This window comes from Lissotriton vulgaris, chromosome 11 (assembly GCF_964263255.1).
Source record: "Lissotriton vulgaris chromosome 11, aLisVul1.2, whole genome shotgun sequence".
Lineage (NCBI taxonomy): Eukaryota > Metazoa > Chordata > Amphibia > Caudata > Salamandridae > Lissotriton > Lissotriton vulgaris.
Window position 1 is genome coordinate 768,588,951 of NC_141699.1, and position 24,925 is coordinate 768,613,875.

Below are 24,925 nucleotides of genomic sequence, written 5' to 3' on the forward strand. Positions count from 1 at the left end.
GATGCTGCTATAACTCCCAGAACAACGAACAGCGGATATACAGGAAACAGAGAAGTCCTGGTACCACTAACAATCAACAGTGTAAGAGAGCTGGGCGGAAAAAAACACACTATGAACATAAACTTACAATTGAAATTAAATAACAAACCGAAATACCTAGTAAGAAAACATCATGGGGAAGGCCCTTTAACAGCTGAACAAGTTTAGTGTGAATTCTATAATCATTCCTATTCTTTCCAGTTGCTGAAAACAAACTATGGAGAAGCAAGATGAACACTTGCAATCAGGGGCATGTCAGAAAGGGAGACAAAGTGAGATTCATTTTATAATCTTGAAGCTGGGAAGCACACTCTAAAATCCACGTTTGTGCAAGACAGCACAAATCCTACGTTAAAAATGAAACTCACTTCACAATATTAGGGTGAATACTCCAAGCGACAGAAAAGGGCAGTGATGTATAACTAGATTCATTTAAGCCTGGCCACTATGTGATTTTTAGAAATCGCCCCAATAACTTTCAGCAAGTTCTTTACTGCACATGAGAAGAGCACAACATTTTAAAAAACTGAACACAGCAAAGTACTAGAAAAAAATTAAACAGCATCTAGTTTATTACATATAGAAAGGTTTCCAGAATTTACAAACACCCACATTGCTCATTCCAGGGAGAATTAATTTGAAAAGTTCACCCACCTCTCACTTTTGTTTTACAATATACTTATATATACAGAGGAAGACTTTGATTAGTGTTTTTTTCACATTCTTGTGCAACTGATGAGTCTGAAGTTGACATTTGCAAGTACCATGTACAATATTTTTACATCATAAAGCCAATTTGAAAGACTTATTTTGGAGCACATTCAGCATAATATGAGGGCTATGTTACAAGTGACATTAACAGTAAATAGGGCTGTACAAGAAAGCCTTCACCGGCCCAAGATTCAAATACTATATTCTGAAGTACAATCTTAAAACAAGAATAGTACCCTACTCTATTCTTATTACCTCAATTTAGGCAACTCCTTCTTTCCCACGCTGTTTACAAGAGAACATGATGCACCCCTCTCAACCACATCAAAAAAGAGATGTGATTAACGTTACATTTCATTACAAAAGTACAGGTAGAAATGAAAACCTATGTTAAATATGTAATACTCGCCAACCAATATTAACAGTTCAGTATGCAATAATTTACAACAGTGATTTGTAACGTTTTTTTCAGCAGCAAATGAAATGTTATGTAATGTATAAATGAGCCAGCAGTATACCCATCTTTACCATGACACTGGTGGGCACAATCATTTGATACCAATAAAGTCCATATGGTAGAAGAGTAAAACAGATGACTCATTTGTCCAGGTGTCACAGTGCTTTTTTGATTGGCACAACATACAATGTGCAGTTCAGTCAACAAACTCCTGAGGTTTCTGTGTAAAGTAAACAAATGGAAATGGACGCTTCGTACCACGTACTGAGGAATACATTATGAGGTCCAAGTTGTGATGTATGAAATACTTAAGAGTCCAGAAATTTGCCATTTCACTGGCAGCTGAGGTTATATAGGTCATTCTGAAAAACAAGAGGAAAAAAAGCACACATTAGGTCACAATTTTGACTATGCAAGTTGTACTTCCAATTGCCAAACTCAGTAGATGACATGACTATAGATAGGTCAAACAGAGGCATAAACGTAAGCAAGCTTAAAGAAGAAATATATTAATTGGGCTAGTACCTCTAAAACTTTGGGGAAAATATTCAAAATAAACACAAATACCGTATTTCCCTTGTTGGTATTTCTATCAAATCTATGATTATTTAGACGAATATATAAACAAACATGTGCATTTAGCATGCTGTCAAATGACAGCAACTATGTATACTTTCCAGCTAACCACACATTTTTCACAGGCTCACTAAAATAAAATAACTGAAAGGGCCTCCTGTTCCATGGTCTCTAATTGCCTGGGAACAGAAACTACTTTGTGTGGTTCATCAAAAAAAAAAAAAAAAGCCAAATCCTGGGAGGTATGCAATGCAAATCTCCAGAGAACACATTTACTTTTAACTTTCTGTTGAATCTCCAGTCTAATCAACTGGAATGTTCATATGAATAGCTACATGCAATGGAATTGAACTATAGTTGTACAAATGATAAATCAAAGGAACCAACTAGAAAAAAGTAATCTATTTCAAAAGGTAAGGTTTAGATTCCATGATGGAGTACTACGCTTGTCAACTTGAATGATACAACAACAAAAAACAAATGTAATGAATGCATGGATACCGCTTCACTACGGTACAGACGCTCGAAGATTATGTGAAAGCATTTCTGCCTTTAACAGAAAGGACAGTATTTCTAATCAGTTAATTCACATCACTACCAAATCTCCGAAAATACAATTCGTTGCAAAATGTACTTTGCACCACTTGAGAAAACCTTAATTCCAAACACATTCATCGAATGCAGAAGTAGAAGAAACTAGGCTACAAAATAAAATGCAGTGGTGTAAAGTACATTACCAAAGACATGCTGCTTACCGGGCATGCAGTTTTCCCATTCAGTATAAAGACTTGTGGGAATCCGTCATTTGGCGCTATTAAACATCATTGGTCAATAACAAGGGGATAATCCCGAAATCTCATCCCGTGCAGGAACGAGATGTGACAAATTCCAAGGCCCCGGTTACAATAAATCTACCGAAAGAGAAGGTCTCTTTAGTGCAAAATAGTGCCCCCAAACCCAACAATGTTAATAACACCAGTGTCTTGCAGAAAGGAGCCAAGGAAAAACAGAAGGCCGCTTCCACCCCACAAGCAGGTAAAAATAAAAATCAATCATTAATCGGTAACAATAAATCTTTACCTAGCTCTTCACTAACACTTGAAGAAAATAAGGCCCAAACCCCGAAGGCAGACCCCAAGACCGTCTGCACCCCTGCTGCGGCAACCAACAACGTAAGAAAACAGCCACACGCTTCCGGACAATTAATCTCCCCCCTGAGGCATTACCATTTGTGGTTGTCCTTACAGGAGTGCCCCCACTTAAGGAGGGCCAAAGGGAATCACAAATTGAACTAAAAAACAAATGTGCTCAGTGGCTGCAAATACATAGGCCCCTGCCCCCAAACATCTATGGGGAAATCCTCTCAGTGAGAAGGGGCGAGTGGATTGGAAAAGGCACTAAGACCATCGCAGGAGACATCATCACGGTGAATTTTAGAGACATGACAGCAGTCAACTTCATCTGCAACGCCCCCCCCCCCCCCCCCCCCCCCCCGAGTTATACCCGCTCACAAATCCACCCGGTCCACCTATCTTATTTCTATCCCTTGGCACCTCAAAGGCCCAGGCAGAATTACATTCAGAACAGAACACCACACCCGGGTTTCCAATATGGCCCCCCTCAATGGCAAAGGCCAAATCCTGTATTTCCAGTATTTCCTACTTATGATTCTTCATTGATGCAGTACAACCATTGGAACAGGTTCAGTACACTTGAAGGGGTGGACTGACAGAGAATGACTTGCTTCCCATCATTCATCCAGAGCAGGAACGAGCCAAGCCTTACACCATTAGGGGACAAAGTGGGAGTAATCCACGGACAACCTGACTTTATGGACCCTGTGTACACCACAGAAGGTAGGAGTATACCGCCAACCAGCACCCAAGGCACAGGGGAGGGGACATACTACGAGAACAGAATCGTTAACCCCCCCCGGGCCGCAACCAAGCAGGGCCGTCGTACCCGCAAAGGACAAACAACTAAGTCCACCGAAAGGCGAAGGTAGAAGGACTCCCAAGGCAATAACTTATGATAACTTACTTATAGCCACCTGGAACATCGCAGGGCTAGCGACAAAGTTTACATCCCAGGACTGGCTCAGCTACATAAGGAAATTCCACATCCTATGCCTCCAAGAGACCTGGGCTACTGAACCGCATGAATATAGCATGGAGGGATATAAAAGCTTTTTCGTTCCTGCAAAAAAAGCTACCTCAGGGAGAGCGAGCGGGGGGCTCGCGATTTATGTCCACCTAGACATTGATGGCACCTGGTCCAACACCAAATGGGTCACACGTAACCTTCAGGTACTAAGGTTCACTTCGTCAAGCCTAACCTTCCTGTTAATGAATTGGTATAATACACCGGCCACAACGGAGAAGGGAGTAGCTATAAAAGAACTTGAGATTTGCTTGAACTCTTTATCTAAGACACCAGAGCCCATGAATTTAATTTTAATGGGAGATTTTAATTGTCACCTCTGCGAAAACCTGTTACCTGCCAATAATGACTGGTCAAAATGTACAATCATGAAAGGCCCACACTTCACCCACTCACCAGAGGGTTGGGACCTAGAGAGACTAATGAAAAGGTACAACCTCGCCCACACCATGGATCTTGCCATCCTAAACGCGAGAGGAGAACTTACTCCAACATTCAAAGGCAGGGGCTGTTATTCTTATATTGACTTTGCATTAGTTTCGGCTCATTTAAAAAGACTTATTAGCACAAACTTCACAGAGGCCAGTAGCTTCAGTGATCACAACCCGGTGATCATCAAAATGGAAGGTTTTGTCTTTTCAGCGGTAAAGGGAAAGGTCACATTGGAAAGAGTGGTAGACCAGGGCAGAAGAATTAAATGGGCCAATATTGACAGGAGCTGTTTTTATAAAAAACTCTTATGTGAAGCATCAGCAGCGATCGACAAATGTCTCGACCCCTGCGTAACTGGAGGTGCGGTGGTGAAAGCATTTGAAGAAATCGCGCAGGTAGTAAATAACGCCCTTCGAACCAAGGGAGCGAATAATAACATGCCCACAAATCCCCGATGGTTCGATTCCAAATGCACAAAGGCGCTGAAAAACCTGAAGGACAGTCTACATGCCCAACCAAGGGACAAAATAAAGGTGGCACGGAACAGAGCCGAATACAAAAAAGCCGTGAAGACACGAAAACAGAGCATACAAAACCAGGCTTGGGTAGATCTAAGGGACGCCGCAGAAAGAAAGGACTCTACTGCCTTCTGGAAAGTGATCAATGCCCCATGTTTTCAGGATCCAGGAGCCCCAAAAATCCTGAATACCATCTTGCCGGAGCAATGGCAAAAACACTTCCACAGCTTATATAACCATTCAAATCATGCACCCCAAGAGGAGCTTTCCAAGGTCCATCAGCCCACTAAACCAAATTTCACCTTAAAGGAGGTCGAATTGGGAATAATCGGACTAAGCAAAAATAAGGCGCCGGGTCCGGACGGAATACCACCAGACTTATTCCTAAGCAAACCAGAGCTATGGGCTCCGCTGCTCACGAGGGTGCTAAATGAGGCAGCGGAGGTAGGCCTCCCCCAGTCCTGGTCAACGGTGACCATAGTCCCTATCTACAAAAAAGGCAATCGGGACGACCCCCAATGCTACCGACCCATCTCACTCATTGATGTGACAGCTAAGGTGCTGGGTAGAGTCATCCTATCAAGATTGCAAGATTGGGCAGAGGAGCACCAAATCCTCTCTGAAACACAATATGGCTTCAGGAAAGGCAGATCTACCACCGACCAATGCCTAAATTTATATCTCCTGATCGCAAAATACACCATCGCCGGGAGGGGGACAATACACATGGGGTTTATGGACCTCTCTGCGGCTTTCGACCGCGTAAACAGGAAAAAACTGTGGGCTCTGCTAATGGATCTAGGCGTGGACCACTCCCTAGTTGACACCCTACAAAATCTACATCGTAACACCTCAGCAAGCGTGAGATACAGTCAGGAAGGAAAAAAGACCGACCCCTTTAGTTGCAACAGTGGAGTAAGACAGGGGTGTATCCTCGCCCCATTCCTTTTCTCCATTTATATCAACGCATTGGAACAGGACCTTCTTAAACTTAAAGTTGACTCACCCCAAATCGGTCATCGAGCAGTACCTGTACTACTTTACGCCGATGACGCGGTTTTGCTCTCAAGAACACCCTTGGGGCTACAAAAATTAATCGATGGGTTCGTCAAATTCATGGACAAATTGGACCTGGCAACAAACCTGGAAAAGTCCTTCATCATGACATCAGGGAAACCAACAAAAGGATCTTTTTCCTATAACATCGGGTCACACAAAATAGACCAGGTCAAGTCCTTTACATACCTGGGGGTATTATTTGACCACGACCTATCGTTTAAACCCCTGATCGAAAAACACTCGACCAAATTGGCGGCCGCAGTAGGAGCAATCATGGGGTACGGGCAGAGACTAGGGAAATGGTCCCCGGAACAAATCTTGACCTTATATAGATCCATTTGCTGTGCAAAAGTAAATTATGGAGCAGAAGTGTGGGGCTTTTTGGGAAAAAAAATCCAGCCACTCCAGACGGAAGAGAATAAATTTCTACGAAGAATACTGAAAGTCCCACAGAGTGTTTCGGCTCACATCATACATGAAGAGCTGGGAGAACCCTTCCTGGAGGATAAAATTAAAATTAAACCCCTTCTGGCTTGGGTGAAGGTATGGACCAACCCCGAGGCGGCCCTAACCAGACAAATTATCGAGGATTGCCTCAAAAGAGACAAGGGTCATGCAATCACCTGGTTGAAATTTGTTAAAGATTCGCTAACAGAGATTGGCTGCTCTGAATATTTCATAGCCCCCGACTCTTTAACCCCGGAGTGCAAAACCTCGGTCAAAAAACTTTTGTTAGCACAGCTGAAACTGACAAGGGCAGAAAAAGAGAGGCTCAAACCTACCAATCTCTCTTACAACAATCTCACACCGAAGCAAGGTATGGAACCTTATCTAAGGGTCATGTACAATGCGCAGGATCGCTACCTCATAACCCGATTTAGAATTAATATGTTACATCACATCCTTGCAGTACCATCTGGATTTACCCGCACAGTGGAGGAGAAGGGTACCTGCGGCTGCGATCATAGATCTCCGCAGGATACCCTTCATTTTGTCCTACTGTGCCCATTCTACGCGATACCAAGACGCAAGTTCCTGGTGGGTATCCTGAAAGAGCAAAGATTCAAGCAAGCGAAACTGGCGTTGAGATTTCTAAAGGAAGCAGAGGACGCTTACACTTTATTCTGCACGATAAACTTCATTCGGATCGCAACAAGACTGAGGACTACCAGAGATATTGTCCCTTAAAAATTGCATCGGACACTTAAATTCCCTAAAACTATCCTGGCCCTTCCATCAAGTACATAAAATCTGAAACATTTATACTTTTTTAGACTAAATATTTTTAACATTGCTTTTTAACTTGTGTATGTTGTACCTGTGCTTTTATGGTGTCTTTTTAAGAATCGAATAAAGTTTATAAAAAAAAAAAAAAATGTCTTTGCAACTGCACGTACTCTGTGGTGTTCTGCGTAGTGCGCGACTGATGCCACTGACCCCAAGCGTGAGAATTACGTGAGAGTGAAAAGCGTGCTCCAAAGCAAACTGTGTGAACCAAAGGCAACTGAAGAGTGGGTGGCAAACCTCACTCAATACAACACATCAATTAGCTTGTATTGTTGGTTTGAAATTAACACGTCACTAAAATACACAAAACAATAGATCAGTTTTACTAGTGAGTGCTTGGTCAACAGTAAGTGGCTTACTATCAGTTTTAACTTTATAGTTCTAAAATGGTTTGTGGGTTACTTCCTAGAAACCGTGTTAAAATAAGACATGTACGGTCAAACAAATGTTATTTAACTTGATACATGTAACCCTTCAAAGGTGTACATTTAAAATGTTTTACCAAGTTTAGAACATTTAATTCCGGTGCATTGTTACCGTTCTACACAATTTCCTTTCCCTGATCGTTATGTTCATTATTTTAAATGTGAATCAACATGAATGTTGAAGTGATCTTTTCAGGAGCCTAAATACGGCTTGAAGCAGTACTGACAACTATGAAGAGGTAGAAATGAGATCGGAGAGTGGGGGCGTGGTGGATGAGCGATGAAATTAGAGATCTGTAAACAAATAAAAAAAAACAAGCAGTACTGGTGCAGGCTGCAGAAATAAGGCACTGCAAAACAATTCCATTGGCGATCAAAGCAATTAACAAGGGTGAGACTGGCCGTCAATTTTATGTTATGAAAGGTCTTACAAATAAACGTTCTCCACAAACACCAGAAAAACATTCACATTTAATGAAACATTTCATTAGGCCCTTCTTAAAAAATGCCTTTATAACCCTATAAACAGGTGCATAATATCCCCAACCAAATTGTACTTCATGTATCCTCAAAGATGCAAGGCTGTTTTCTGTCCACCCAGAATTAGTCTCCGACTTGCAAGTTACACAGGGATCAATAGCATGCATGCATGCAAGCCAACTAAGTTACCATTTGATGACGAAATTCAGAAATAAGCATTGCTGACTAAGCATCAAGGGCATAAAGTGGAAAACATGTTCCGAGGTTTAATTTGGCATTCAATCATGTGTAAGACTGACATCTCAAAGAGCTGTCCCTGTTGGTGTGGAAAGCACACCTGAGGATAAATAATTAGTCACAGAATCGCTATTCTACACAGGCACATGACACTGAATCTGGTGAAGCGTCATTGGGCACTAAAAGCAAGAGTGGGGTTGGGAATACTGACAGATTGGTTGTGTGGTAATTCACCCTTGCACGAAAAATTTACGCAAGGACGCACTTCATGCTAAAATATTAGTGCGAAATGTTGATTTGCATTTCACACAATCACGCTGAACTTTGTGTAGTAGATTAACATACGCAGACAAGATAGAACCACCGCACAGAGCATGGATGGCACAGGTGCATTCAATTATGTTGATTCAATTGCTAGCTAGGAGATTAACGATTACATTTAACGGAAGACCTGCCAGGTTGTGTGGCACTTTTGCCTGTCGAGGTAATTGTTACACGCTAAATCTATCTGGTCCCTATAATGGAATAGGCATAAAGCAAGGGGTCAGTGCAATTTTCTCTATTCGCTGACTTGCACTCTGAGACTGCATTTTGCCTGGATAACTACTCACTGTATTATGCCTCAGATTGTGAGCTGTGCGCCACTTGGCTCACTTGCTCATGATCAGGCGAAGACATTGCAATATCCGAATAAAATTAATACCTATTATTTTCAGTGCTTAGAAACGACAGCGATTTGAAATGTCAAAGCGAGTTATTGTTAACACGTGATTATCAGAAGCCACACTGGAGTATGGTCTATTTCTAATGAAAAGTGTAATTTGTAGACAGTTAAGCCCTTATCAGATTACTCTGCTGTGCATTTCGTTGCTAAGAGTAAAGAACTGGCTAGCATCTTTAATAAATGGCATAAGTTCCAGTCAACAAGTTGCAGCCGATGCATTTGTCTGAATTGTATTAATAAAACAAGGCAGGCCTATGTTTAGCGCTAAAAACCTTTCTGTAACTCATTATGTCCCTTGTATAATATAAAACGGCCATAATTCTGATGAATACGACTGATGAGTCTGCATTACCTACATCTTCTGGGGCCTTCAACTCCCCTAACTCCAACCTAAATAAGCATTGCCAAAGCCAATAGGTCTCACCTACTAGCTTTTGGCAAGTCAATTTCTTTAGCCAGGTTGTACAGCAATGTGCAGTTCAGCATGGCTGAAATATATATATATTTTTTAAATCACTTTAACTAGCAGTGCAGCGTTGGCCACGTCATAGTGCTTTTATTTTATTAGTGCTAGCGGGGCAGAAAGGAACATGGGAGGAACATGGGAGGACGTGAGGTCAGGCACAACAGGAAAGGAAAGGGATGCGAGGCAAAAAAAGCACTATGATGTGGTCAGTGGAGTTTGGGGCAACATGAACAACCAAGGAAGTGATAGAGCTGCTAGGGCCAAACAGATGACAGATTGTGGAAGGAGGGTCTCCGGCAAGTTGATGGCAGAGGATCCAGGGAGGGGCTGGGTGCAAGCTAATAACAAAGGAAGGTGGGAGAGCCTCAGGGCAAGGTGACTACCAAAGGAGGCTGGGAGGAGCTGGGGGAAGCAGACAAACTGTGGAGGGTTTTTGGGCAAAAGTAACAGTGGAAAAGTATGCACATGACGAAAAACACTAGAAGCCACACTCTGGTTAAGCGTTTAAACACAAATTAAGCAATGCTTAAAAAGTTAGCTGTGAAAGGACACACGTGTAATGCATCTATGCTCCAGGATGTGAGAAATATGAAGAGGAAGGATACCTATGGCAGCTGACCAATAAGAAGCAAAGAAATGAGTGACAATTAAACCAATCAATGTTAAGTAATGGGCAGCTTCCAAACCCACTGTTAGAAAACAATAGGTCTCGGAAAACAGCACAAGAATGGTTTGGCAAAACCTAAAAAAAAAAAAAAAAGAGGGAAGTGGGTTTAAAGGTGCAGTAAACATCCTGCTTCTGTAAGTCTGTGCTGCATATTTTTGTGCTTGCCGATACGATAAACACATGCACGAGAAACTCATGACTAGTACTAGCCCTGTTATATGCTGTGTACTCTCCTAGGCAAACCAGAGTTACGTCATTTTCAGAGTATGGTCCATGTCTTCAAGATTGAGCTAGTAAAAAATCTTCTGCATTTACCGGTTACAATAACTTCAAAATAGACCGGCTAACATCAACCCCTGATGCATGCATTAAATGATAACTGCATTGGCTCCATAATTTATTCACCACCCCGACAAATTGCTGTATTTTAAGTAAATTAAAAAATATAAAGCTATGTGGAGTGATGAAGCACTAAGCAAGCAAGCGCTCTCTAAAAACAACTGGGCCAAAACGGTGTGAACGTTTTTCTCTGCAGAAAGTGCAAGCCTTAAACACGAGACATTCAGTCAGTTTGAATTCGGAATATGTATGGTCCTGGCCCCTTGATATACCTCCATTAAAAATAATGTCCAGAGATTTTCATTTTGGATTTGTGTTTTTGTATCATTAGATAAGTAAGTAATTAGGTTGGGTAGCCATTGCCAGTCCGAACCAACATTTTTAAAAATGGCGTATGTGTTGCAGTGACGATGTAATATTTCAGGCACCATGACACTTCTATACTTCATTTTGGAATTAAAACATAGGTTTTGGGGGTTAAGTAGCCATATTGATACAGACAATAACTCCGCAGAGTAACCGATCTGCTTTTTTCCAAAATGGCAGCTCTATAATGCTTTTTAGGGATCATATTGGTAAGTTATTTTAATATTGATTTTGTGTCCGTTGATTCAAATTCATAAACATGAGCAAAGCAGGTAGTAGCAGAGGATCTTAACCTCCTGACAGAGTTGCCAACTACAAAATTGGAGGACTTCCTCAACAAAGAAAAAATGTGTCCTATACTAAACTAATCCGAAAGAAAACCCAACAAACTGTGGCTGGACAGAGGAGGAGTTAGAGATGCTGCAGAAATATGGCAAGATGAAGTTCACAAAATATTAAAACCGATGGGTTAAGAGGATCACTTTTTCTCACTGTAAGAAGTGCTGCAAGTCTCATACATTGAAAAAAAGCCTGGAAAAAAAAAAATCAAACAATATCAGAATCCAGGGAATTACATCAAAAATCAGTCTTCTGAGAAAGCGACAACTAAACCCATTGCCCATCCACTTAGAAGATTGATGGTTACCCCATGTCCACCTCCAACAACTGATCAGAAAGCAGAGGATCTTCAATATGTGATCTGTGGTTTAGCCAGAATCAGGGTCAACAGGATTGACGAAAGAACAGAATACAGGACGCGAGTCTCAAAGGGCAAACATGTTTTTATCTGCAGCTATTTTCTTCCAGGATGAAGTTTTCAGCTGAGTAGCTGATCTAAACAGCGAGGTTAATGTATTTGCAGCAGGTTTGTATGCCCACCCGAACTGCATGCGTGCATACATTAAAAAATATGAATGTACAATGAGCTCCCAGCAGCAACGTAACAGCCAGCCTTCAGTTAAGTTTGCATTCTTTGAAAAAGCAAATTAAGTTTAACCAGTTTCGTGCTCCCGTCGGCTGTTGGCCGACGGGAGCACTACCTCGTGTGTGCTGCCGTTGGCCAACAGCCGACTGAGCGCAGCCCACTCAGTAGAACGCCCGCACCGCGGCGGAAAAACGCAGCGGTTAAGGCGTTAAAAGCCACTCTAGTGCTGGCTATGAATTCACACTCCGTGAGATCATAGAAATAATGGCCAACATTGATGAAACTTATTGATCCATAATAATGAAATTAAGATTTTTCTAGTAAGAATGTACGACAGAATTCATTTGTCACTAACAAAAATAATGAGATACCTAGTGTTCTCAGCTGATTTGAATCCTTAAGTTCTTGCTGCCTACATAAGATCACAGGATGCAGTAAAATCAGCAGGAACTATTTTAGGAAGTGTCCTGGAAGATTTGGATTTCGGACTTAATGACAAATTTTGTGAAGGCCCAGAGCTTTGCAAATCATGCGAGTCAACAATAAGGCCTAATGTCTTCACATTATTTACATTATTGTTTAATATCAGCAATTACACACTAAAGTTTTTTTGTTCAGAACAGAATCCAACAACATTGATGATGGTTTTGAAAATATAAGCGAAGAAGTGTGTGACAATCCCATGATCTGACAGGCCTACGTTGTGCACATGTACTGTCTTTTCCAAATAATGTTTTATGAATTACATCAAGGCAAAAAGAAAACTCTGCTACACATGATAACTGTCCATTTCATCTATGACGAGTACAAAAGTAAAGAGCTAGTCACTTTAATGAATAGGATTGGTGTATTAACAAGTTATAATGACACAGTACGGAGCAGGAACTGGTTAGCAGCTCATGCTGTACAATCTTGTGAATCCGACAGCACACCACATCCAAGTCACTTTACCAGAAGGGATTTACCATTGCATCTCATGATTTTGAAGACCGCTCTTATTTATCTGGAACAGCCAGCACACATGACACTGCCATGGTGCTTTTTCAAGACTACTAATGTAGTAGTTTCTGGAAAACAAGTTGTGTCAGCTGTAGGCATAGACGAAGCAGCAAACTTATAACCCAACTGCCTTGCCAATGTGTGCAAAATCACTACAAGCCAAACACGTCCCAGTCTACCAGAAAGTTTAAAAGTGGCTGAAAAAAAAAAGGATTTCTTCTACCTGATGCTGCAGTCCGCAAAGCTGATTTAACTGATATTATTGTATTGCTTATTTGGGGCAGACTGAAGGATGTAGAAAAAGACAGTTCCGCCGTGGGCTGGAACTCACACTCTTATCTCCTAGAATACCGTCCCACTGAAAAAGGTTGGGTTTTAACAAGGAATACTATCTCCAGTCACAAACTACGCAAAAGTATGCACAGCTCTAAAAAAGAACAGTCTATCCTGCGAATGTTATGCAATGGTGTTTTCCGTATTGTAGCAGACAATTTTATGAGCATTCAAGTAGAATTTGATGATCTTTATTCAATGATGGGCATTTTCCACATGACAAAAGATAAGCTGTGCTGTACAGGAAGTTAACTCAGTGGATGTGGCATAGACAATGCACTTACTGAGGCTCTAATCATGGAGGCAAAACAGTTCAGTCAGTATAGAGTGGAACTCATTATGTTAACTTGTTACAAGGTAAGCTCATCAAATCTGGGGCTATAGAAACTATGCATGCTGAAACAAGAGTGACAAATTAGGTTTTGCATATCTTATCTCAGAAGTAAACAAGGCACAGTGTGCACTTCAGTCAAAAGTCATAATGCAAAGCCACGCCATGTTCAATACACTCAGTTCAAAATCAGAAAATCTGAAAACTAAGTTGGTAGAGTTTGTCAAAGAATGTGACAAAGAAACAAAACTTTTCAAGTACTAGGGACATTTTTTACACATGATAGCTCTAGTGAAAAACTTGGTACATGCTGATCGGGAAGGTGATTGGGAGCTGCAAGTGAAGACTGTTGAGCCACTTACTACTGTGTTACGTGAATTTGATTGCGTAAAATACCAAAGATATAGGTCCTGGTATTTGGAAGGAGTGAAGGAGTAGAGGTGGGAAAACCATACTTATACAGAAAATTAATTTAAAGACATTTTGTGGTGAAAGACAGAGGAAAGGTTTAATGCTGTGGCTCCTGATATGAAACTGGAAGAGACTTTCACAAGATCACAGAAAAGCTCTAAGGGAATTGTTTGTCATACATGTAAAAGTTAATATGTTGCTCAATGACAGTTTACCATGAAGTCCTTTCTATTTGCAATGCTTTCCAAGATGACAAACTCAAAATTAATAGACCATTGTGAAACTGTTCCTCCCCACAAAACTGTGGGAAAGAGAGGGAAACGTTTTACCAAACATGTTGACAGCCTTCTTCATTTCATTCAGCAGCAAGGAAGCCCCTTTGAAATGACTGAGCCTAAGAAATACACAACTTCGTGACCAAACAATATGTGGATAATGAGAAAGAAGTCTACTAGATGTCCTGGAACATGAATGAAAACTATACGCAGACCTGAAGCAGGAGACATTTGTATTGAAAGAGAAGATGCTGCTCGACAATCACTAAAGCTAAACTTCCACAATTTAATTCCCATAGTCAGAGTTTCATCCAACCAGCCACTACAAAACAGGTTACCAAAAAACAACTTTCAAAAGCACACAGAGATGGATGGAGCAAAGGGAAGGGATGAACTTATCAAGGACATTCTGTATGACGATCTTCCACCAAACCAGTGAAGCACAAACTCGTACAAGCGCTCGAAAAAAAAAAACTTTCACCTGAAGAATTTAAATTCGAAAAGGTGACATTATTGAAAACTGCTGTTGTTGTAGACTATATGTCAATTGCGAATGGTCAAGATTTCATCCATGCAAAACTTCAGAGAGGTCGTTCAGACTGTTCTACAGGTATCAAAGTCAGTGTGCACCTTGCAAGAACTGCACATAGACTTTGACAGTTATCTTGAACTATCTGTCAATTAATTAGAGAGAATCAGACAAATGGCTACAAGACCTTGCCTGCGTCAAAAATTGAACACCTATCCCTGTGCAACTCCATAAATTCTGGTCAAACAAGATTGGAGAAGTTAACTCGCCAAAACTTTGCTGATGCTTCAGTGAACACTGAATTTCCAATTATTGCTAGTGGAATGATTGTCAATCAGGAGATGGTGCCTGCAGAGATATATTCAAAAAGGTACGGGCCATATTGTTCAAGAACTTAACAGCAAATTGGAGAAAGTCGACCTTCGTGATGTGCCATACGTTGAGTGGGCTGTTCCAAATGGTTCCAATCGAGCCACTGTACTGTTAAACAACATATTTTTGCGCTACTTAGAACTGTTGCAATGTTCATAAGTCAATGACTGTTAGAGTTATGGCTACATTATGGAACAGGCGACAAAAGACATTTAATCCTGCTTCATGTTCTGAGCAAGAAACTTGACCCAGAGATGCCCAGCGTGTTTAACAAGCGGTACAAAAGGGGGTGGTGATGGACGGAGCATCTGAATTGGTGATGGACGGAGCATCTGAATCAATCATACACTCACACCCAGTCAAAAGATCTGGGTTTGATCCATCACCGTTCTTTAGCCCACTCTACCACGCCAGTTCAGACATGGCTATATGCAAATCAGTCTGACCCTGTGCCTCATGGGAACAGTCCAGCCCGAACTGCCAAGCCATTTCTTCCCTGGACCGGAAACAAGCTTCCGAGGACCAGTTTCTGGCATTCCAGCCGTCTTCAGCCCGGCTTGCTTGAATCCAGTGGCAAAGTGAGCAAGGGACTCACGTCTGAGCATACCCTGCCACACTTATGGCGGCCAAAAGCGGTACAAAAGGGGGTGGTGATGGACGGAGCATCTGAATCAATCATACACTCACACCCAGTCCATCATTACCTCCTTTTGTACTAGTGTTCTTAACAAGGCACATTCTTACGGGTGGTGTCACTATGAGCAAATTTGAAACTAATCTTTGAGCTTCTTTAATGCTGAACCTGTGAAGTTTCTAAAAGGATTTGCTGAGACAGAAGAAGAATGTGACTTTAAAGATACAGAAAAGTACATTGTGCGCGATTGGAAACAAGATCAGATTGTTACATTTGGCAATCTTCGTCCGGTACAGTAAGTTCAAGAGATCAGTACTGCTAACTGACCTTCCACAGACGTCATTCTGTGCGTGGACAAGTTAAAAGAGTGTTCTACTTGATCAGAAGGTGTAAATGTTTTGGATCATGCATATATAGAGAAAGATCAGTGTGAATTTGGTTGAGAAGAATAGATGGGGTGCTAAAACCTATGTCATTTCTTAAGCCTCTACCCACGGACCTTACACTTACAAGAACTTGCAAAACCGGTGCTACAAAAAGATGTCCCTGTTGATATACTCTTCTTAAATGTTCAACATTCTGAAAATGTATCACGATTGCCGAAACAAAAAGTGAACTATGAAAATGTCTAAAACAGGAGTGATAAATATTAGTTTTTTCATATTCCAATTATAAACATTGTTTGGTGTAAACATAATAGGATTTAAAACTATTATTTGCTTTATTTCTATATATGTCTCTTCCTCTACAAGACTACTTCACCCCCAAAACATATGTTTTGACATCATAACGAAGTAAATAGGTTTCATAGTTCCTGAAATATTACATCACTGCAACACATCTGCCATTTTTAAAAAGGACGTCTGGAAAAATTCATCCTGGATCAGCAATGTCTACCCAAGCTAAATTATTTCTCTTATGATCAAAAAACACAAGTCAAAAATGAAAATCACTGGACAACAATTTTATTTTACAGAAGTTTATCAGCGGGCTGGGGTTAGAACCCAAAAAACTACCACTTTGTATACCGATCTTGTAGACCGAAATAATAGATTATGAAGGACTTCTGGCAGACAGACTTAACTTTAAAGTAGAGAGACATGGAGGCTGAACGCCTTCTCACTTAAAGTAGGAAAGGTTAAGCTTCAATGAGAGTATGCTTTCTGTGGCCAGACATGTAAACCAAATCTGAGATTTCCAAACTGAGCACACCAATATGAAACTAATTTCTCCACCACCGAAAGTAGTGACTGCATAAGACATCTGAGGGCACTGAAATATGTGTTGCGCTTTCTTCTAAGATACTACTTTTGGTCTCAATTTTCAGTGTGGTTTGAGGAACCACCTGAGTTAACGATACATGACATGAAACATTTGAAAATCCTTTAAAAAAATATTTTGCTAGAATAGTTTAAAATTAGCTCTGAACAAACACATAGCCTTGTCCAATATTCAAGAGGTAAATACATGTAACCACAAGACATGGAAGAAATATTTCTAACGTCAAACCTACACCACCATACCAATCTTGAGCTCAGATACCTATAGTCTAGCTATTGAGTTGGCATAACAGATAAGAGCACACCAAAAGTGTGGACTGCCAGTGTGCATATAAAGGGGCGGTGTCCACGATTTGTGTAAGCATGCAGCGTTCATACCCAGAATTATATATTTTTTTAATGCAAGTAATACGGACGTCACATGATACGCAGCCACCATCTACAGAATCTAAAGAGCGGGAGGATTATACAAATAAAGATTAACATTAACCATGACCAAATTAACATTTCACACACAGGGTTAGTGTGTTACACCCATTTTTTGTGTTTTATTTTTCCAATATAGAACCTTACATCGCTGTGCATTTGAGAGGGCTACGCACATACAAACACTGAAGCCCACGTCCATTACATTCTTCAGAATATTACATACAAATACAATCTCTAAGTGCAATTACAGTAGTGTTGAGTGGCGTCCCATTACATTGGTTCAAATTACTTGAATCCACATATCAGACTGATTACAAGCATATTCTTACACATCTGCATTTCTCAGCACAGCATTCGGTTCCCAGATGTCCTTTAGGCAAGCAGCAAGGTGTACAGTGTCTGCATATTTAGTCATCCATTCACTCATTTTAGTACAATAAGTCCTTAAGCCCCACTTACTGCTTAGGCTGCTCGGAGCTTATCCAATCTCCTTCAGTCCTCCTCTTTGCTAACAGCAGAGACCTTGAAAAATATTCTGTCTTTTTCCTTTTTTTTTGTTTTTATATATAGCTTATGTATATCTCAGGGTGGCCAGAAAAGGCACTGGGCTTACATGGAACGCCGTCCTTTCCCTTATTGTTTCAAATACATTATGCCACAATTATAACACTTTTAGACACACCCTGACATAATGGAAAGAAACATGAATAGCTCTACTTTTTTTTATCCCCCTGGGGTGAATTGAGCCACGTTTTCTGGGCTATAACAAAGGCATTGAACAAAAACCTTGCCTTAAATTGAAGGGTATTTCTTTAACCAGAGCACATTATATCCAGTAAATATGAGACGCCTGGCCCAGTTCGCTCTCAGGCTCCCTTGTTGTGTCACTCCATAGTTTACAATTTCAGAGTCTTCCCCAATGTGTCATTAATTAATCATCTTGGTGAGCGAGGTCAGTCCCACACGTGCCAAGGAAAGTAAGGATTTCCTCTGGTAAATCACTTACGCCAGGGGCAACCCTCCATCTTTTATTCTATATCCTTTAAGTCGATGAGCATACAGTTTGGAAAAAGATCACTTACCACTTCGATATCCATGTCTCAATTGGTCTCCAGAGGATTTTGAGAGGGGGTGCAAATAAGGGATTGCGAACTATGGTCAAGAGAAGGGAAATATGGTCTCATCTCCAACTGTCCTGGCCAATTCCCTGTCTGCCAATCTGGTCATCCGGATTACACCCACATCTCCCCTTCGAAAAACAGGATTTTTGCGTATTGCAGAACCGAAGAAGCTGGGTGCATTCAAACGTTCAACCTTGACATGCATCAGAGAGAGCTGTTCAGTGATTTAGTACCTAGAATAGCGTGCCTGGTCCTCTAGATAATCTAAATTTGGGTCAAATACTGACATGCCCCCACCTTCACCAACAGCTCTATAAGCACCTCATCGCACATGTAGATGCTTACCACCTCATATCAACCGTAATAGCATCTGACAAAGTTGTCTGATGAAAAATAAAAGTCAGCCGGGATACGGATTGGAATTTTCGCAGACGTATAAAAATGTCAGCATCACTACCCTTTTAACGAGCAATATTTAATCCATTACCGAGAGGTAGTTCTAGCCAATACTCTACCTGTATTTTCAAGTGTTGTATGACTTTCCCAAAATTCCTTTTGAATAGCTCTGTTGTATCCCTAGTTCCATGCACTTTCAGATATTTCACTCTATCAACTATCCATTAGGAAGCAAAACTTTGTGTACCATCTGTAAGTGGACATACCCCCGACTTATGGATAAGCTGAATAATCACCAAATTCGAATACATCTCTTGGTATAGTACACCTGTTGTATTCCAAACAGAGTAGGATATCGACATATAACAATACCCACAATCTTTCTCTTAACCCCTTTGATGCTGGTGACGGAACAATTCCGTCATCAGTCACGGTTGGGCTGTGCTGATAACGGAATGGTTCCGTCACGACCACACCCATTATCATAGGGGCCCAGCACAGGAGGAAAATATCATCCGCAGTGATGAGGTTAAAATTGATACCGCAGTGAAAGGCAGACCAAGGGTTCAATAGTAAAGCATATATTAGAGGTAATAGAGGGCATCCTTAGCAGGTACCAGTGTCAATGTGCATCATCCACAGAAAAATATTAAACCTTAGACAAGCTAGGAGTCACGCATATAATAGGTTTATCAAATTTAAATACGTATCAAGCCGAATGCAGCACACCACCTCATAAACGCCCATTACAGTACATTAAACACTTTTTCAGCATCTAGCAGAACAGCCACCGCAGGTAGATTGTGCTAAACCCTGTGTAAAGCAACCGGCAGCCTATCCAGTTAAAAGCTGTTGACTGTTGGGGCATAAAGACGGATTGTTCAGGGAGCAGTAGACGCTGAGTTAGGGGCAGAGTCTTTGCTAATACGTTGCTAATGCTTTGGCCAAGACCTAATTAGCACTGTTTAACCTCTTGTATGCTCATGACAACCCCCGCCCACTATGTAAATGACCCGCACATCACGAAAAATCGCCGCACATGCAAGGGGTTAAAAGCAAAAGTGGCCAATATGATGAGCATAACAGTAGATTAGTTATTATTGCTTCCATCACTGATGGAGGCAGTATACCATGGCCTCATTTTATACATCCACTAATCTAGGTGGTAAAATATCAGTGCAGTCTTTGTAGAACTGCATCAGACTTTAATAGAAGAACATGTGTTAAGCATTTCAGAGTACCAACATGAACAATAAGTAATTGACATGACTCGTAAGAAATCCAACACCAATTTATAAAAATATAGCAGATTTTAATCGGAATTTAGACAGCAGAAATAACGAGATCAGATACATATAACCGGAGTTATTGATTTAAGAATTGACTAATAACAGCAATTCACTACTACAGAACTTTTGCATTGCGATCAATGGAAAAAAGCGGTAGTGACAATCGGTCAATTGCAGGTCAAGTTGTGTGGAACCCAAGGAAAGTAAAGGTGATGTAGGTCCGAGGACCAAGCCAAGCCAGTCAGTTTTATTGTACCTGGCTCTAGAAGCCTGGGTGCAGAGCTGTCCTGGATGAACTTGATGCCAGAGGGGAAGCAGCAGGAGAGTAGGTTTTACCACTTTTCTACAGTGCTGGTGAAGAACAGGGTGCAAAAAGTCGGCAACGAAGCCACTGGTGATGTCGGATTAAGGTTTTGCAGGAGTTCCCTTGATGTGCAGCCTTGAGTAAAAGGAATGGTTGCCAGACATGCAACCAAACTTGGCAGCGGTAAGCACAGTAGAAAATTAATTTGATGTTCGGAGGTCCTGAGGAACAGGGAAGCTGCCTGAAACTTCATGGGGGTGAGGACTACATTTCCCATAATGAACTTAACCATCTAGTTCTGGCCAATACCTCAGAGGGCCCGATAAATAGAGATTCTTCGGTATGTTGTTTTCCCCTGTAGTTGCAGGGAACTAGTGACACTAGTACAGGAGAACCTGGTAATTTGGCTCTTGAAAGGGTCCCTCTGTCTGAGGGAACAGAGCTTTGGTCCAGGGCAAGCTGCGTTTGTGTAGTTGCAGTAAGGTTGCCACAGGTGCAGAGTATCACATTTTTGGTTTGTACAGCTCCTATCTCAGACGCAGGTCTTCTCTTTTGTCCTTGTTGCAAGTCAGATCAGAACGAAGGTTCTGTGTAGCCATAGAATTCTAGATTTTGAGGAGTTAGGTGTGTGGGTGCAAGTGACCAATCGGCTACTAGCCGCAATGGATAATCCGCACATCTGGAGGTGTAGGTCATCTTTTCTATCCAGCATTCACTATTATACAACTTTTCAAAAAAGGCATGTCTTTCATAGCTGTACAGAACAGGTAGCCCACCCTAGAGGTGTGGCAAGCCTTTTGGGGGTGTACACCTTCTGAATACCTAATTTTCCCACCATCCCAGATGCAAATATGCCGGGGGGAAGCCGTTTCCTCCTTTGGGAGGCAGTCTGGTTGCATATTACAGGCAGTACAGCCTTTGAAGCTCACCGCCTTGATGTGCCACTTCACTAGCCAGCCTGTCGGGGAGGACAGTGTGACCTCCTTCCTGCCCAGGCCATTGTTTCTGTCTTCTGAAAGAGTTCACACCTCCTGGCAGGGGTCAGATTCTGGTCCTGGAGGCAGCAAGCATGGGTTGCCAGCCAGAGCACAGGGAAATTGGGGTCAACCAGGTGGACAACCTCTAAGGTAGTCAGCTGTGTGCATGCCAATAGTATAATTGGGTCACTCAGGGTGGCACAAACAGTGCTTCAGGCCCTGGTGACCCATTTAACACCCATGCCCTGTGTACCACTGTACCATATACTAGGAACTTATAAGGGAATTTAAGTCCTATGCGAACTGGGGTTACCAGTTCACACATCCGTTTCATAGAGAGCACAGAGGGTGAGCAGCAGGTTCCAATGCACTTTCGTGTCATAACCATCAGCATTGAGGGTGTGGGGGGAGGGCAACCACACAATTGGGCACTTGCCTACACCTAGCTATTTAATCGAAAGCAGAATGCAATATGGTGTAATATATTTCTCATAGTATTGCTAAATCAAGCTGACAATCTGCCCAGAGATGGTGTCACTGCAGTGCCCTCATCAGTAGAAATGCTTTTGATCGGAGACTCATTATTTGGGGCTCTAGTGATCCAGGCCAGCACCCTGCCCAGACAGTCACCTTCCCAATTCCCAATAGTACTAGCTCAGCTGTTTTCCCAGGTATAACACTTCCCAATCTGCGGTCTTCCTTAACTCCTTCAAGGTATCCTGTAATTTAAACATGAAGTCTCATAAACTTAAGTTTCTTACACTCTTTCTCGAATGCTTCTAACCATGTAGACAATGATCTGCGGATACCTGCACTTTTAAAGATACACATATCCCCAACATGTACACTTGAACTGCTTCCTACAGTGTTTCCACCTCAGACACACACTTTTCGCTCAGAGCAAAGTATAACTGTTTTTATAATGGCTCAGAATACTGCACGTAACAGTTCCGTCCCTCTCAACCTCTAATGTCTGACCCTCTTAGTCTGGGAAAGGTCTCCCGGTGCAAGCATGATTAGTAAGTGGCATGATACACACCTCCCAAACATTCTACAAAAGACTGCGGTGCTAACCATAAGTTTAAGCAGGAGCTAGCGTCATGAACTGTTGAATATATTCCTCGACAATGCAGGACGCATTACCCTTCCTATCTCAATTTAAATAGCTGCATAATACAGAACACTGCAAGACTTGCTTTGTTAGGCAATCAACCTGAATTGGTTGATTTGCCTTGCCAAGACGTCAACACTAAATTGAAGTCCCCAGCTGACATCTGAGAAATGACAACACCTGAAAAATTACATTGAAGCATAACCTCAACAAAAAACCTCGGGGGTGTCAACATTTAGATTATATATATATTTGCAAGGACAAGCAGCTTTAGGTCTGTGCCCCACCACTAGCCATCTAATCTAGGTTGTCCCCATGCTGTGGCAAAACAAAATGTGCAGTTGGTCCGATATGGGTCTCCTAAAGTAATGCTATATCAACCATATGTCCAAGTTAGAAACACGTGATGAGCTTTACGAGGATTAATAATACCTCATTTAATTCATACAATTATGTTCAATGAATCATGAGCCGTGCTGTGTATTCAACTTGTGCCCATAGCTGCACAAGTGTGATTACATATACTACCTTGCTGCACAAAATGTAATTCACATCTAATCAGTATCACCTCATTACTGAAGAGAGACATACTGAAATACCTCTTACAGCAGGCACCACCCTTCTCCCACCCCAAACAAAAGCTAATATCCACCCGCCAGACCCAACACATGATTAACACGGTGACCGGCACCTCCACTGCGATTGCACTCTACATTCCGAGGTGTCTAAAAGCACAGGCCTGTCGAGGACAACCCATAATTAACAAAAACTAGAGACCAATCCGTCAAACACTCAACAAGTTGTGAAAACAACCAACCCAACCTCATGCGCCTAGGTGGAGAAGTCATCAACCGAGAGCAGTAGGGCAGCCTCTATTACCAATATCCAAGTAGGATGCTACAGTTAACTGTCACATATCAAACTATTAGATATCATCGCAATTTAGTAGGTTCTGGCCACGTTCTAGCTAAACTATCTAAAGTGCACAAACAAATATAATGGTTAAACCATGCACACAGCAGTCATTGCCATTCATAGTTTTACTGCTCGCCTTTCGTTTACCTTGAGTGACGCTCGTGCCTCCAGATTTGTATTATGAGCTATCTTTTTAACTCATGGATATTCTGATACATTCAAGTGCCAACTCCTGTTGGGTGAAGAAGTGCACTTTCCCTTTATACGCTAGTCTCTACTTAGCAGGATACATAGAGTATTTTATTGACGCCTTCCTCAACTTACACTTAAAAAATTATTCTGGCTTTTTACACTGATGTTAAGAATGGATAGAAAAACTGATGAACCGTTATAATGAACATCTGGATTGGCCCAGTAGAGGCGCAAAATTACATCAGTCTCTGCTGCAGAGCAAACGTGCAATAATGGGCCTGTGTCAAGAGTGAATCCTTCACATCTTAAATTCGCACTTCTAAGACAGTTATTAGATTGTCTTGCTTATTGATTCTTTCATTTGATCTAATATAACAGTCCGGCTATCAATTTTTACATCAATGGTCTCTAGGCTTGATTTCATTTCCTTTAACTGCGAGGTGATGCCATCAAGTGCTGTAAGATGACCGCAGTGCTTTTCCTCTGCTTGACTAGTGTCAGCCTTCTATTTAAAAAAAATGCAGCTTTCCTTGTTTTTGATCTATTTTACCCATTGTTGCAGATCAAATGGCAGCACTCCATCACTGGTAGAAATCTTAGGCAGATCAGTCTACCCTGCTACAGCATTATTACTACCATAGGATAGCAAAAAGGTTCTTCAGATCTTTCTATCCCATAAAGAACTCTATTGTGGTGCTAAAACGTAGTCACCACATCACCATGCATTGGATAGTAGTTCATGTAATACTGATTCAAGTTCCTGGTTTAACTCCTACTGAGATGCAAATAGCGCAAATATACATTTGTTAAATTTTTATTAACAGCATGCCATGAGCCAGTTATTAGCTCTTCCGCAGCTTACAAATTCAGGGCAAGGGTGTCTATCCTTCAGTGTCCTCTCTTCCAAAGCATATGTCCCTTTGTTGCAACCCTTTACGTAATAAATCCTATCAAAGTTGTAGGACTAGGATAGTATATTTACTCACATCTGCTCGCTTGACAGCAGCCATGACAGGTTGCAGCTCAGTTATGGAAGCACGCCCCCTTACAAGACCAGAGAACACCTCAACGATAACAGCACTCGGGCCCAAGCCACTCAGACAGCAACTCCCGAGAAGGTCAGCACACAGCCTGTATCCACTCAACAGCAGTCCAGTAC

General features: G+C 41.5%; 1 protein-coding gene across 1 annotated transcript in view; it reads right to left on the bottom strand.

Annotated features, from left to right (window-relative positions):
* Window positions 1-583: 583 nt before the first annotated feature.
* Window positions 584-24,925, bottom strand: part of IRS1 (insulin receptor substrate 1) — a 133,168-nt gene continuing 108,826 nt past the window's right edge. The window contains exon 2 of the mRNA XM_086943882.1: window positions 584-1,569. Within this exon, the coding sequence (XP_086800008.1) occupies window positions 1,565-1,569 (5 nt within the window). The 3' untranslated portion in view covers window positions 584-1,564. The remainder of the gene's footprint in view (window positions 1,570-24,925) is intronic.